At 46.7% G+C, this 15592-nt stretch overlaps 1 protein-coding gene across 2 annotated transcripts in view; it reads left to right on the top strand.

Annotated features, from left to right (window-relative positions):
* LOC104970926 (uncharacterized) overlaps window positions 1–14337 on the top strand; it is a 34689-nt gene extending 20352 nt beyond the window's left edge. The window contains exons 2-4 of one of the 2 annotated variants that reach the window (XM_059888328.1): window positions 7003–7150; window positions 9910–9963; window positions 10240–14337. In XM_059888328.1, coding sequence (XP_059744311.1) covers window positions 10875–11846 — 972 coding nt within the window. In that variant the 5' untranslated portion in view covers window positions 7003–7150; window positions 9910–9963; window positions 10240–10874 and the 3' untranslated portion in view covers window positions 11847–14337. Of the gene's footprint in view, window positions 1–7002; window positions 7151–9540; window positions 9964–10239 lie in introns of those variants that run through there. The other variant, XM_059888332.1, reaches the window with a different exon arrangement.
* The last annotated feature ends 1255 nt before the right edge of the window (window positions 14338–15592 follow it).

Here is a 15592-nt window from a genome sequence, read left to right as displayed (position 1 = left end):
AGTCACACAGCCCCACAGTTTCTGGCCCTCCTCACTGGCAAGCTCTAGGCTCAGGTTTTTGTTTTCTAGCTCTCACAGTCTTTCCTCTAATCTTTACTTACAACAGACTTAGGGCTAGGGATGATTATTATCCCCATTTCACAGCTGAGGAAACTGAACTTCAGAGAGGTTAGGTAACTTTTCCATGGTCACACAGCAAAGGAGTGGCAGAACCAGGATTTGAAGCTGCTGGATTGTGCCTTCGCAGCCTCCTGTGCCATCCACAGTCAAGAATCCCAGCATCTCCAAGGCTGGCTTCCAAGTCTCTCCTGGCCTTTCTCCGTTGTCTTCCCCTCTCGGATTCACGCTATCTCAAGATTAGGGCTCTTCTCAGAGTTCCCTGGAGGACAGCTTTCATTTTCATCTCTGAGCGGCCGTGGAAAAGTAGAGACTCAACACTTTAATTCTGGGGTCTTAGTAATTATCTTGTATCTACCACCCACTCAACTCTACCCACCAGTTATTATAATAACAACAATAATAATTTAGGGAGGCAATGATGATGATCACAGCATTCACTGATTCCCCACATTGGAGGCTGGACAGAGATAGATACAGTCTCACCCTTTTAAAAATTTCACGATGGTTCTGGATTTGGAAGTCAGGAACATTATATTCTAGTCTTGGTTCTGGCAAGGGTCTCAGACCGCATATGGCTGAGTGAGCCCCTAAATCCCTCTGTGCCTTTATTTTCCCCTCAGTAAAATGGGAATAACAGTCTTGCAAGTGAAGTGCTTTAAGCTTCTTGAGAGAACTTGGTAATAGGACCATTTTTTTCTTTTAAGCATCACCACCCCATATTTACCATTTAAAAAAGACCCAGGAGCCTGATGCCTCAGTGATGCATTCATTGTCTTCATGCCCCAATCTCCCACTGCTCTGGCTGCCCAGCCCTTGGGGGAGGGTGCTGGGTCGGGGCTGGGGCAGAGGCTGATCTCTGCGTTGCAGTGGGAGTCTTCCTTTTCCAATTCTTATCCTCAATAGCTGCCTCTGCCAAGGCCCTGGAGCTAGAAAAAGCGAGGCTATTGCCTGAGCGCAATAAATGCTTTTATTAGCCCTTTTATTAATGATGGTCGGTATTTGTTGAGAAGCTGGGACAATAGTTATTCCAGTAAAAGGATATTAAGCTCCCGCAGACAGGCCGTGTATATCTAACAAGCTCTGGCCCCCTCCCTCCCCCAACGCGGCTTTATTAGGATGCAGCACACCCCTGGCCTCCTAGCAACTCCAAGAAGAGAGAGGAGGGGTGGGGGAGGAAAGGATAAGCTGGTGTCATTAAACACACAGCCCTTTTCAGAGGTTACGGTAAACCAATCACAGGAAGCTTTTGCTTCCCTCTTGAGAGCTGGGGAGCCTGTGTGATTTTTGCCTTTTTTTTTTTTTTGCTGCCTCTGGTTCTTGGCTATTTTACAGCCAGAGCTGCTAGTGACGAGTTTGTAAAGGAGGAGGACATCCTTGAACCATTTGTTAAATTTGAGACCATTCTCATTCTTTATTTTCAGCCATTTTACATTATTTTTAATTTAACAAACACATTTTTAATGCTTACTGTATGTGGCAGTGTTCTGAGTGCTTCTCAAATATTTATTTAATCCTCATAACATCCCTATGAAGCAGGTACTATTATTATTTCTATTTCATAGATGAGGAAATTGAGGCTCAGAGACATGAAGCGACTTGCCCAAGGTCACATAGCTAGTAAGTAACAGAACCAAGTTTGAACCTATACAGTTGTCTCCACTGTACTCCATCTGAAATTGAAATTGAATGTGAAAAGAACTGGAAAGTATTTCTGAAATTCAGCAGCTTTATCACTTTACCAAAAGGAATTAGATATCTTCATATAAGTAATATATAGTAAATTATAGTAACAACCCTGAAATTCAGAATATCTGTGAGTTGAAAGCATCCTTAAAGATCATTTTATCTGATCCTCTGATGAACACAAGAATTCTCTCTGCAACATCCCTCATGTGTGATCCTCCAGCTTTTGCCTGAATTTCTCCAATGACAGGGAACTCATTACCTCATCACGCAGATTATTCTAGCTTGGCACACTTTTCACTGTTACAAAAGAAAGTTCTTCCTCAGGCCAGACTGAAATTTAGCTCCCTGTTACTTATTCTCATGTAGCTAACTTTATCTTCTAAAACTGGAAAAGAAAAAAAAAAGTTTCCAGTTTGTATAGGAGATCAGTCTTAAATCACTTAAAAACAACTTTCATGCCCCCTTCAATCTTTTTCCTCTTTGGGGTTAAACTTCCTTAGTTCTTTTATGATTCTCATTTGTTATAATTTCCGGACTCTCTGTCTTCCTGTTTCCACCCCTCAGATGTTGTCAGTGTTCATCCCAGAGCGGTGTCAGAAGGAAGCACAACACATCAGGTGTGGTCCAGGAGTGCTGAGAGCAGGATCACTTCCTGCTCTCCTTTTATGAACTCTGCCCTCCAGTGATGCAGCCTAAACTCACCTTAGGTGCTCTGAGTGTCACATTATACCCTTGACTCACATTGAACTTTGACTTCCCAGGTGGCTTAGTGGTAAAGAATCCACCTGCCAATGAAGGAGAGGCAGGAGACTCTGGTTTGATCCCTAGTTCAGGAAGATCCCCTGAAGGAGGAAATGGCAACCCACCCTCTCCAGTATCATTGCCTGGGATATCCCATAGACAGAGGAGCCTGGTGGGGTACAGTCCACGGGGTTGCAGGGTCACCCATGACTGAGCATGCACAAATATTGAATTTGCAACCAATGTGTGGCTCTTCTAGCTCCCTCTTCCAAATGCTGAAATTACACTGCTGTGCTGGGTTTTTGTTTTGTTTTGTTTTGAGCCCAAGGGTAGTAAATTTCATCTTGTTAAATTCAGTTCCTTGTCCAATCTATCAAGGTAAACTTGGAACCTTACTCTTTTACCCTATTTAATAGTGATTTTGTATCATCTGAAATTTTGATAAATGTGCTATCTGTGTTCCCATACAAGTTGTCATCAATTATTTTTTTAAGCTGAATAGGAAAATTTCCTAGACTAGGTTTGTGGAGGAAGATGAGGTAAAGCTAGAGTGGTTCCAAAAAGACATTTTCTTTTTGGATTGACAGCAGTTCCTGGTGGTGTGCACTTTCTGGGAATGTGAGTGTCTGGGTAACTGAGTAAAGACTCATCCAGCAGCATCACTTCTGCGTCAGAGCTTGTGACCCATGACGAGGCAGGAAGGCAAATATTGATAACTTGGTTCATAGATCTGATTGCTTCCTATATACTCTCTGCTGACAAGAACTGAGAGTTGAAAGGGAGGATGTTATGAAATAGAAGCAAGGCTCACTGTGAGGAGACAAACAGGACTCCCAGACCAGCTGATTGCTGTAAGCATTGAGATCTCCAGAAGTGAAAAAGAAGACATTCTTGGAGCGAAGACAGAGCTAACAACAACAACAAAAAAAGAGCTTTGGCACACTGCATGGAGTTTGAATAAATTTTTCTCAGCTTGAACAGCCTTTCTCCTCTGTCATTTCTCAGAGGTCACACCTAAAAGCCAAAAGAATCAGACTGAGGCCACCTCATTGGGGTTCACAGCAGGGAGGGTCTCTGTTTATGCCAGAGGTGTTGGAAATCAATTTAATGTCAAAGTCCTCCTCCCCAGCCCACTCATACCATGCACCACAGGGGTGTATTTTTAACTGTCTTTCTAATATTCACTCAAATTGTTCTTCTCCTTGCCCATTTTGTCACAGTCTTTTTATTCTCTAGTTCCCACCTCTTCTCCACAGGCTCCACCCTGACCCCCTCAGGAGTCTGGTGGGCTGTGGTGTCCCAGGCACCTGAGTTGGATCCAGCTGTGGGGCTGGAGGTCGGTTTTGGTGCCTGGGGGTAATTATTGGTGCCTGAGACTTATGGGATTTCTAAGATAGTCACTGAAGGAGATCAGCCCTGGGATTTCTTTGGAAGGAATGATGCTAAAACTGAAACTCCAGTACTTTGGCCACCTCATGCTAAGAGTTGACTCATTGGAAAAGATTCTGATGCTGGAAGGGATTGTGGGCAGGAGGAGAAGGGGACGACAGGAGATGAGATGGCTGGATGGCATCACTGACTCGATGGACGTGAGTCTGAGTGAACTCCAGGAGTTGGTGATGGACAGGGAGGCCTGGCGTGCTGCGATTCATGGGGTAACAAGGAGTCGAACACAACTGAGTGACTGAACTGAACTGAACTGAACTGAAGACAGTCACGGAGGAGAAATGGGACCAGGCTGCCAAGTCCACGTATGGCAAGCCAAGAAAGCCGGCCTGTGAGAGAGCCTGGAGCCAAGGGGGAACCAATGTCAGGGGCAGACAGAGCAGTAGGTGCTGAACTGATGAGCACGCAGGGTTTTTAATGTGTCACTGGTGGCCAAGGCAGAGGCATGCTTCTTGGGGCTAAGGGCCCAGCCTGGCAAAGAACATCCCCAGCTCCATGCCTCCCTACTCCATACTTCAGCTCTGATGCCCATCTCTTTCTTGCTCCCACAATGCACTGGGATGCTATTTTAGTTCATTCAGGCTGCTATAACAAAAACACCATAGACTGGGCAGCTTCAAAAGCAAACACTTATTTCTTATACTTCCAGAGGCTGGGAAGTCCAGGATCGAAGTGCCAACTGATTCAGTGTCTGGTGAGAGCCCATTTCCTAGATCACAGACCATCATTGTCTTACTGTGTCTACCTGACAGAAGGGGTGAGAGAGCTCTCTGGGGTCTCTTTATTTTCTTTATAATTTTTTGGCTGCACTGTGCCATGTGGCACGCAGGATCTTGATTCCCTGACCAGGAATTGAACCACTAAGGAAGTCCCTGGGGTCTCTTTTAGAAGGGCATGGATCCCATTCATGAGGGCTCCATCCTCGTGACTCAATCACCTCCCAAAGGCCCCACCTCCTGTTCAGTTCAGTCGCTCAGTCATGTCTGACTCTTTGCGACCCCATGAACTGAAGCACGCCAGGCCTCCCTGTCCATCACCAACTCCTGGAGTCCACCCAAACCCATGTCCATTGAGTCAGTGATGCCATCCAACCATCTCATCCTCTGTCGTCCCCTTCTCCTCATGCCCTCAATCTTTCCCAGCATCAGGGTCTTTTCAAATGAGTCAGCTCTTCGCATCAGGTGGCCAAAGTATTGGAGTTTCAGCTTCAACATCAGTTCCTCCAATGAATACCTAGGACTGATCTCCTTTAGGATGGACTGGTTGGATCTCCTTGCAGTCCAAGGGACTCTCTAGAGTCTTCTCCAACACCACAGTTCAAAAGCATCAATTCTTTGATGCTCAGCTTTCTTTATAGTCCAACTCTCGCATCCATACATGACTACTGGAAAAACCATAGCCTTGACTAGACGGACCTTTGTTGGCAAAGTAATGTCTCTGCTTTTTAATATGCTGTCTAGGTTGGTCATAACTTTCCTTCCAATGAGCAAGCATCTTTTAATTTCATGGCTACAATCACCATCTGCATGACACCACCACATCAGGGATGACACAAGCCTTCAGTCTGTAATCGACTTGAATTGTCCATCTACTGGACTTGATGCACGGGGCCCACTCTCAACTCAGGAGGTGCATCCCTTCCAATCAGAGGGCCTGTAATCAATGTAAGAGATGCTCCTGTTACCAGCTTCAGCTTGTTGGAGTCCCACTAGGTGGACCACTTCCACCTGGCCTTCCTGCTTGGCTAGGTTTCAGGGGGTTGGACACTCACCATTGGGCCCTGTGCCCAGTAAGATCTGAACTCAAAAACGGGGGTGGCCACCCTCAAGAGGATGGAAACCACTTATCTGTACAGAGTCAACATTTCCATTAATTTAGTAATAGAACCCACCTGCCAATGCAGCAGATGCAAAAGATGCGAGTTCAATCCCTGTGTCAGGAAGATCCCCCAGAGGAGGAAATGACAACACACTCCAGTATTCTTGCCTGGGAAATCCCATGGACAGAGGAGCCTGGAAGACTACAGTCCAGGGGGTCGCAAAAGAGTTGGTTCAGTTAGCTTACTAAAAAATATGATTGTAAACAAAATCTGTTTTTTAGTCATATACCTTAGGGGAATACATAAACCAAACCAACCCCTACAGTTTGTCTGGATTGAGTATTTCACTTTACGATTTATCTTTAAGTCACACTGATCTAGTTAAAGGCCATAGGCATTATTATTATTTTCTGTTATTAGCCAAATTCTTGTTTGCTTGTGGTCTGATTCTTTCAGGTATAGGCTTGTGTTAATTTGTAGGGTTGAGTTATTTATGTCATATTACAGTCCATTTCCTATGTGTTTTCCTCTCAAGTTGATCACCAATTCAAAATGAATTAAAACCCTAACCCCAGAAGTGGGACAAAAGGAGTGAAAATGGGACTTGAGAGAACGGAAGGATCATCTCTTGGTATTTTGGCCCAGTTGTCCTAGACCCCAAAGGCAGACAGAAGCACTCAGCTCAGAGGGGAGGGAAATAGGAATATAACAAAGATAAAAACACCAACTCCACCCAAATGACTCAAATGAAGGCGCGTCTTGGAGTCTTTTTGTTTTCCTGAAACTTGAGGCCTGAACCTAGGAGAGCACTGTCCAGCTGCCTGTGCTCGAATGGGAGCTTCATAAATCTCCAAAAAGTGGCTGAGCCTTTCTCTTCTCTCTTTGGCTCTGTTTCCTTCTTTGCTGAGCGTCCTGATTTGTCAGAGTGAAGGGAATTGCATCAGTCAGTTTTGAATCAGACAAAACCAAACCAAATGGACAGCCTTCCTTGGAAATGAAAAAATACTGGTGGGAATTTTTTTTTTTCCACCACCCTGACTTACTAAGCAGCACTAAGTATATTAAAGAAGAGTGGACAGGATTTCAGATATATGAAGGGGAGCAGTAATTTGAACCCTGAGTTGGGTGGGGCTTGGGTAGGAAAGCAAAGGTATGGATTCAGCCTCATGATTCTCCCTCTCCCGCTGCAGATGAGAAGAGGTGAAGAGAGAAGCAGTGCAGGTGTGAAGGTGTACATCTGCAGGAATGCCCCTGTACATGCCGCTACAAGGAGTAAACAGAAAAGAGTCCAGGAGAGGAAAAGAAAAGCTGAGTGAAGTTGAACAAGAAAATACTCAGGTCAATAATAGTGATCATAAGAACCATTAGGGGTAAGGGTGATAATAAGAACTATACGCTGTATTCATCCATTCAACATGCATTTGTTCACTGCTGCTCTGGGCATGGCACGTTCTAGGGTCTGAGGATACAACAGTAAATGAAATTAAGCCACTCCTTTAGGAAGTTCTAGAGTAATACATATCAGGCAGGTAATGTTCCTCATCTCATCTATTGACCCTATGAAGTGGTTACTATTATCCCATCCTACAAATGATAAAACTGAAGCACAAAGAAGCTTTTATAACTTGGCCAAGTCTCACAGCTAAGTCAAAATTTGACCTCAGGTCCCTCTGACTCCAGAGCTCCTAGACTGTGATATGCACCCTCCACTAGTGAATCCCCAGTGAAGCCCCACTGGCCCAGCCTCAGTGGTGAGAACTCATTGGACCGACCACTTTCCCTCCTTGAACTAGATTCTATCCATCCATGGCAAAGAGGGGATGGAGTCACTGATCTCTGAAGTCCCCTCCTGCTTATTTGGAAACATTCTATACTGATATCCTCCCTGCTCCCAAGAGCTTCTCGTGGAGATGGGAGGAGCTAAGTGGATGTTCAAAAAGAGATGACAGCCCAGAGTAATGTTTCCCACACTGGGTTCCAAGGATTTCTTTCCCGGGATTCTGAAGTTTTCTCTGAGAATTTGATGTTTGTGAAACAGATTCCTTGAGAGCCCTCAGTTCCAGAGAGGAGCAGTCCTGGAGTTGCCCTCTGACCAGCAGAGAAGGGAGAATGATGGGGTGGAAGGAAGAAGGGTCTGCTGGACCTCAGGAAACAGCCTGTCTGGGCAGTTATCTTTCTTCCTGGAGGTACAGGACTGGGGCAGTCCCAGCATAGCCCCTCCCCTTCCCCTGCCTTCTTCTTTAAATACCTGCAAGTCATGGGGGAGAGTGGCTCAAGACGGAGCGGTTATATGTATATTTAAAGCTGTTTCACAGCAGAAACCAACACAACATTATAAAGCAATTATCCTCCAATTAAAAAAAGACTCTCTCTCTAAAAAATACCAGCAAGTCCATATGCCCGCTGAAGCTGGGAGAGGTGAAAGGCAGTGGGGGAATGTGTGGGGAGTGCCCAAGGTGGTTCAGGGTGCACCCAGAACTTCGAGGGTCAGGCTAGAGCATTTGAGGGAGGAGGGACGTGCTGCCAAATGGTCATGGGTGCCCAAACAAGGCGGGACAGGTCCCAGATATTCCCCTTAACCCCGACTCACCTCACCTGGCTGGTTAACTGTTCTAATGTGGAAAGTGAGGCTAGAGTGTGAGCCCAGCTTGCCCACGAGCTAAATGCAGCCCAGGTCCCCCTGATAAGCTTAGTCAACTTATTAAATTACACAGGAAAAATAGAGATGGAATATTAATTCCACACACCTCTCTCCTCTGCCTGGGGAACCTGCCTTCTCTGGGTTTCACTTTTCAAAGCCTGAAATAGATATGGAGATTTTGTGCTTAATTAAAGGAGAAGGGTGCTCACTTCAAGCCTTTTCAAAATCATTTTGGTTCTGAGCTCAGTGGAGCCAGTGAAGACCCAGTCACCATCTGGCAGGAAAGGTGTTAACTTGGAGTCTCCGGTCAATTCTAGACATCAGATTCAGAAACAAAGAGAATTAATTTCGGAGTCCCCCTTGGCCGGCCCCTCCCAGCCAGTAAGCCGAGAGCCTCTGTATTGACTTGCTAGGTATTAAAAAGTTAAGTCTGCTAGGTCACCTGCAACGCAGAATGCCAGGTGCCAGAGCCTGCCCCACCGGGCAGGATTATCTTATCAGCCAGGCTGATAACACTCAGGAAAGCCTGGCCATAAGGAGCAAATATTTATAAGCCCAACACCTTTCAGTCCGTAACAGATTAGGCACAGGATGGCAGCAAGAGCAGGGGGCTGAGTTAGCAATCAGCTCTGGCCTTCGGAGCCGGGTTCCTGATCAGAACCTTCCTGTGCGTGTTCGGCTCTCGAAGAAGGCATGTGAGTGCTGAACCGTGTAGGAGGCGCTTTCCCACCTATTCCCTCACCAGACCCTCATGACAGCCTGGTGAGAGAGTTATTGTGTTACTCCCATTTTACAGTAAGAGACTAAGGTACAGAGAGGTTCACTGATTCGCACTTTCACATTGCTAGCAAGTGGGACTTAAACTAGGTTTTCTGGTTCCAGAACTTGTTTGTTTTCTAAGCTGCAGCAGTGGCCTTCACTGCTTCTCACTTGGCCATGCTTTAAATTCACAGCTCCCCAAGGAGCCCCCTGTGCCCCTCGGTTCCCTGGTCACAAGCTCCTCTCACTTGGCAGATGAGGCCAACCAGAATCTGATAAAGAGGGAAAAGGAGATAGTGAACCCATGGGAACAGTCACTAAAATAGCCCTGGCCCCAAAACACACACATCCCTGTGGGCTCTCCGAGGGCTTGGAATTCATTCCTTTGGGTCTCCTGGTCTTTTCTGTTTATTCATTCTCCCTGGGAGAGGTGATTAAATGATTAGATGCAAATGAATTAGAATGAGAGGTCATCCGTGGTGTCAGAGGAGGTGTCACTGATTGGAGGGGTCACTGGTTCCCTCTGTGCTAGTGTGGAGGGAGGCTGGGGGGAACCTAGAGGAAGCCCCCTCCCTCTGGGTCTTGGGTTTCTTCTCCACCAAAGGAGACTAAATGATCTTAGACATCCTTACTTCCTGAACCTCAGAAAAATCTCTTGGGACGAGGAGCTCCATAACCCTTCTCTTTTCATCCTCAGCCAGGAGAGCAGGAGTATTCTGAGGAAACAACTTCTAAACTGACTGCAGAAGAGGTGAGTAGCTGGGGTCAGGAAGCAGCCCGTGCAGAGGCCTGGAGGTAAGTGCCAGCATGCGTGTCTGAGCAACTGTGGTCCCAAAGCTTAGGTTACAAGAGGTTGAGAAATAAGGCTCAGAGATAAGCAGGAGCCAGATTACAAAAAGTCTTGTAAGACCATGTTAAGGTGTGTGGGCTTTATCCTAAGAGCAATAGGGAGCCAGAAAGGAGTTAAAGCAAAGAAGTGGCGTGACAGTAGGTGTGTTTTAATACTTTCCCTCTGTTTGTTTCCAAGGCAAACCGTTCAATATCACAGTAATCCAAGTCTATGCCCCAACCAGTAATGTTGAAGAAACTGAAGTTGAACAGTTCTATGAAGACCTACAAGACCTTTTAGAACTAGCACCCAAAAAAGATGTCCTTTTCATTATAGGGGACTGGAATGCAAAAGTAGGAAGTCAAGAAACACCTGGAGTAACAGGCCAATTTGGCCTTGGAATACAGAACAAAGCAGGGCAAAGACTAATAGAGTTTTGCCAAGAAAATGCACTGGTCATAGCAAATACCCTCTTCCAACAACACAAGAGAAGACTCTACACATGGACATCACCAGATGGTCAACACCGAAATCAGATTGATTATATTCTTTGCAGCCAAAGATGCAGAAGCTCTATACAGTCAACAAAAACAAGACCAGGAGCTGACTGTGGCTCAGATCATGAACTCCTTATTACCAAATTCAGACTTAAATTGGAGAAAGTAGGGAAAACCACTAGACCATTCAGGTATGACCTAAATCAAATCCCGTATGATTATACAGTAGAAGTGAGAAATAGATTTAAGGGCCTAGATCTGATAGATAGAGTGCCTGATGAACTATGGACGGAGGCTCGTCACATTGTACAGGAGACAGGTATCAAGGCCATCCCCATGGAAAAGAACTGCAAAAAAGCAAAATGGCTGTCTGGGGAGGCCTTACAAATAGCTGTGAAAAGAAGAGAAGCAAAAAGCAAAGGAGAAAAGGAAAGATATAAGCATCTGGATGCAGAGTTCCAAAGAATAGCAAGAAGAGATAAGAAAGCCTTCTTCAGTGATCAATGCAAAGAAGTAGAGGAAAACAACAGAATGGGAAAGACTAGAGATCTCTTCAAGAAAATTAGAGATACCAAGGGAACATTTCATGCAAAGATGGGCTCAATAAAGGATAGAAATGGTATGGACCTAACAGAAGCAGAAGATATTAAGAAGAGGTGGCAAGAATACACAGAAGAACTGTACAAAAAAGATCTTCATGACCCAGATAATCACGATGGTGTGATCACTGACCTAGAGCCAGATATCCTGGAATGTGAAGTCAAGTGGGCCTTAGAAAGCATCACTATGAACAAAGCTAGTGGAGGTGATGGCATTCCAGTTAAGCTATTTCAAATCCTGAAAGATGATGCTGTGAAAGTGCTGCACTCAATATGCCAGCAAATTTGGAAAACTCAGCAGTGGCCACAGGACTGGAAAAGGTCAGTTTTCACTCCAATCCCAAAGAAAGGCAATGCCAAAGAATGCTCAAACTACCACACAATTGCACTCATCTCACACACTAGTAAAGTAATGCTCAAAATTCTCCAAGCCAGGCTTCAGCAATACGTGAACCATGAACTTCCTGATGTTCAAGCTGGTTTTAGAAAAGGCAGAGGAACCAGAGATCAAATTGCCAACATCCGCTTGATCATGGAAACAGCAAGAGAGTTCCAGAAAAACATCTATTTCTGCTTTATTGACTATGCCAAAGCCTTTGACTGTGTGGATCACAATAAACTGTGGAAAATTCTGAAAGAGATGGGAAATACCAGACCACCTGACCTGCCTCTTGAGAAATCTGTATGCAGGTCAGGAAGCAACAGTTAGAACTGGACATGGAACAAAGACTGGTTCCAAACAGGAAAAGGAGTACGTCAAGGCTGTATATTGTCAGCTTATTTAACTTGTATACAGAGTACATCATGAGAAATGTTGGGCTGGAAGAAACACAAGCTGGAATCAAGATTGCTGGGAGAAATATCAATCACCTCAGATATGTAGATGATACCACCCTTATGGCAGAAAGTGAAGAGGAACTAAAAAGCCTCTTGATGAAAGTGAAAGAGGAGAGTGAAAAAGTTGGCTTAAAGCTCAACATTCAGAAAACGAAGATCATGGCATCTGGTCCCATCACTTCATGGCAAATAGATGGGGAAACAGTGGAAACAGTGTCAGACTTTATTTTTTTGGGCTCCAAAATCACTGCAGATGGTGATCACAGCCATGAAATTAAAAGACGCTTACTCCTTGGAAGGAAAGTTATGACCAACCTAGATAGCATATTCAAAAGCAGAGATATTACTTTGCCAACAAAGGTTCGTCTAGTCAAGGCTATGGTTTTTCCAGTGGTCATGTATGGATGTGAGAGTTGGACTGTGAAGAAGGCTGAGCGCCGAAGAATTGATGCTTTTGAACTGTGGTGTTGGAGAAGACTCTTGAGAGTCCCTTGGACTGCAAGGAGATCCAACCAGTCCATTCTGAAGGAGATCAGCTCTGGGATTTCTTTGGAAGGAATGATGCTGAAACTGAAACTCCAGTACTTTGGCCACCTCATGTGAAGAGTTGACTCATTGGAAAAGACTCTGATGCTGGGAGGGATTGGGGGCAGGAGAAGAAGGGGACGACAGAGGATGAGATGGTTGGATGGCATCACTGACTCGATGGATGTGAGTCTGAGTGAACTCCAGGAGTTGGTGATGGACAGGGAGGCCTGGCATGCTGCGATTCATGGGGTCACAGAGAGTCGGCGACGACTGAGCGACTGAACTGAACTGAACTAAACACATGTGGAGACTAGATTGGAGGGTGGGGAACAGAAGAAGGTGATGGGAAGAGGAAGGGCAGTGGGAGAGAGACCCCACCTGAACTTCTTTCTGCTTCCCAGCCCCTTCCTCTGACCTAGGTTGGCCTGGTTATGATACCTGTATTTGCAAGAGTAATACTACTGGGCTTCCCAGGTGGCTCAGACAGTAAAGAATCTGCCTGCAATGCGGGAGACCCCAGTTTGATTCCTGATTTGGGAGGATCCCCTGGAGAAGGGAATGGCAACCCACTCCAGTATTCTTGCCTGGAGAATCCCCTGGACAGAGGAGGCTGGTGAGTTACAGTCCATCGACTTGCAAGGAGTCAGACATGACTGAGTGATAAACACTTTCACTTTTTCACCATTTATAGTTGCTTCCTTTGTGCCAGGCACTGTGTGGGGTGCTGTCTGTGCTTTGTCTCATTTATGCCTCACAGTAACCCTACCAGGTAGGAATGCTTACCACCTGGAATTCATAGATGAGAAAACTTGGGTCAGAGAGGCCAGGTGTCTTGCCCTGGATCACACGGCTGGTAAGTTGCAGCAGCACTACACAGGCAGAGATGTGGCTCATTGTTTTTAACCATGGGTGTCCTGCCCCATGAGATACCACCCCCATGGTTAGCCTGCACTTTCAGGGCAGGATGGATCTCTGTTGGCTAGCTTCCTGCAGCAGAGGAGAATTGGAGCAGAGGTCGTAGTTAGCACAGATGTGATTTGCCGTGGGTCCCCTTTAAACAAGCTGTGTGGTGTATCTGGAGAGGGTGTGAGGTCTTTGGAGCATTTGGGAATCCCATGGCTGGTCCGCCTTTTGGGTCAGAGGAGAAACAGAGCCGGGCCTGGGGCAGGCTGTGATGCTGCAACCCTCTTCTCCATCCACCTCTCACATGAAGGAGCCTCTCAGAAGCCTTGGGGCTTCAGAAACCACTTTCCAATCCAGAGGGGAGCCAAGAAGTCACACTTCGCAGAAGCTAGAGAATGCAGAGGGAGAATGGCTATTACTTCTTTCCCATGCTGCCTTTTCTAGAGGGGAATAGGACCCCAGGTCTGGGTCAGGGAGCTCTGAAGGGCACCCCAAGGTGGTTAGCACAGGGGCAGTGCTCCCAAAGGCCAAGTAGAGTAGCAGGGTAGACTGACATCTCTGATTTGATTCCCCCAAAGTCACTGGAGACCCCCAGTGAAATTCACCCACTTCTATCCCATGATACAGAACAAAGAGGTTACTTTGCTGAGAGCCAGGAGTGCAGGCTTCTGTGCTGGGCCCTGCCACATCGGGCTGGGCAACCTTGGAAAGGTCCCTCTCCTACTCCTTTTCCCTCACCGGATGGGGTGAGCCCTAAATGCTCTCCAAGTCTCCAGGGTCTGGATGAGCCTGTGGTCCAAGCTGGCTGGCTTCACAGCCCTCTGCAGTCATGGGGGCCCATCCTCTCTCCCAGGGCCACCCTGGAGCCAGGCTAGAGGGCAGGCCAGTGGTTTTGCTCCTGCCCCACCCCCCCCAATTCCCCACTTCCCCACTCCCCCACTGCCCCCTTACTCTAGGAGGACACCAGCCCTTTTGGGTTTGCTCTGTCAGTTGGATAGGGCTGGCTTGCACCTGCAGAAGGGCACTCTAATTTATTTTGCATCATTTTGCATTACCTGGCTCCTGGGCCTCCAGCTTGACATGCAGATTTATGTAAAAGAGACCCAACATGCAAATGAGCCAGGCCTGCCACTTGTTTTAGTAACAGGCAGGGCTGCATCACTGGCTCCTCTGGCCCAGCTGTTCTCCCCACGGCCCATGGATCTCTCAGGCCGAGGTCCGTCTCCCTGCTGCGCTGCCTCTGCTCTGCTCTGCTCAGAGCTCAGGCCAGCTGGGAAGTCAACTTGACAGCGAGGTTAGAAAGAAGAAAGCTCCAACCCTGCTTCCCCAAGGAGTTTCTGGCTGTGACCTGTTAGAAGACAGCGGAGAGATACAGACAAACACCCACAACCGACCAGAGAGAAAGAGGCCAGCTGAGAGAAAGGTGCACAGGGATTCAGAGGGGCCAGGAAACAGGGCTGCACGTAAAACAAGCATGAACCGAGAGGGACAGGCAGATGGACAAAGAGCAGGCAAAGCACAAAGTCAGAGATGGGGAGGAGCAAAAAAAAAAAAAAGCCGGCAGAGACAAGAGACAGGAGAGATGGGGACACAGGAGGGGGTTGCTGACGGAGGGGGCGGACACCAAGAAAGGAACAGATTTCAGAGCTGCTGTGGAGGAAGAATAAGGATATAGCAACATCCGGGCTGTAGGGAAGAAAAGTGAGGGAGGAGTTGGCGATGATGACAGCTTGACGTTGGGGAGTGGGGAAAAGGAGTCACAGGCGGAAGTGACGGGGGAGACCCGTGGTGAGAGACAGGGGAGCCACCCTGTGAGGAGTCCTGACAGCAACTTGGCTGCCACAGGCAGGAGCCATGCCACCACCTCGTAAACCGATTCCTATCTGCCTAGCTGTATGTGGGCTTCCATGCTAGCTCAGTAATCAAGAATCCACCTGCCAATGCAGGAGATGAGGGTTCCATCCCTGGGTTGGGAAGATCCCCTGGAGAAGGAGATGGCAACCCACTCCAGTATTCTTGCCTGGAGAATCCCATGGACAGAGGAGCCTGGCGGGTTACAGTCCATGCAGTCTCAAAGGAGTCAGACTAAACAACAACAGCTATTAATACATATATACCTACATATCTATAGAGCACACTTATAAAGCATACAGATATGCAGTGGGTAGAAGAAAACATTCTACAGCC

Source organism: Bos taurus, chromosome 1 (assembly GCF_002263795.3).
Source record: "Bos taurus isolate L1 Dominette 01449 registration number 42190680 breed Hereford chromosome 1, ARS-UCD2.0, whole genome shotgun sequence".
In the NCBI taxonomy this organism is placed as follows: domain Eukaryota; kingdom Metazoa; phylum Chordata; class Mammalia; order Artiodactyla; family Bovidae; genus Bos; species Bos taurus.
The sequence above is the reverse complement of the archived record's forward strand: the minus strand, read 5'-3'. Positions and strand labels throughout refer to the sequence as shown.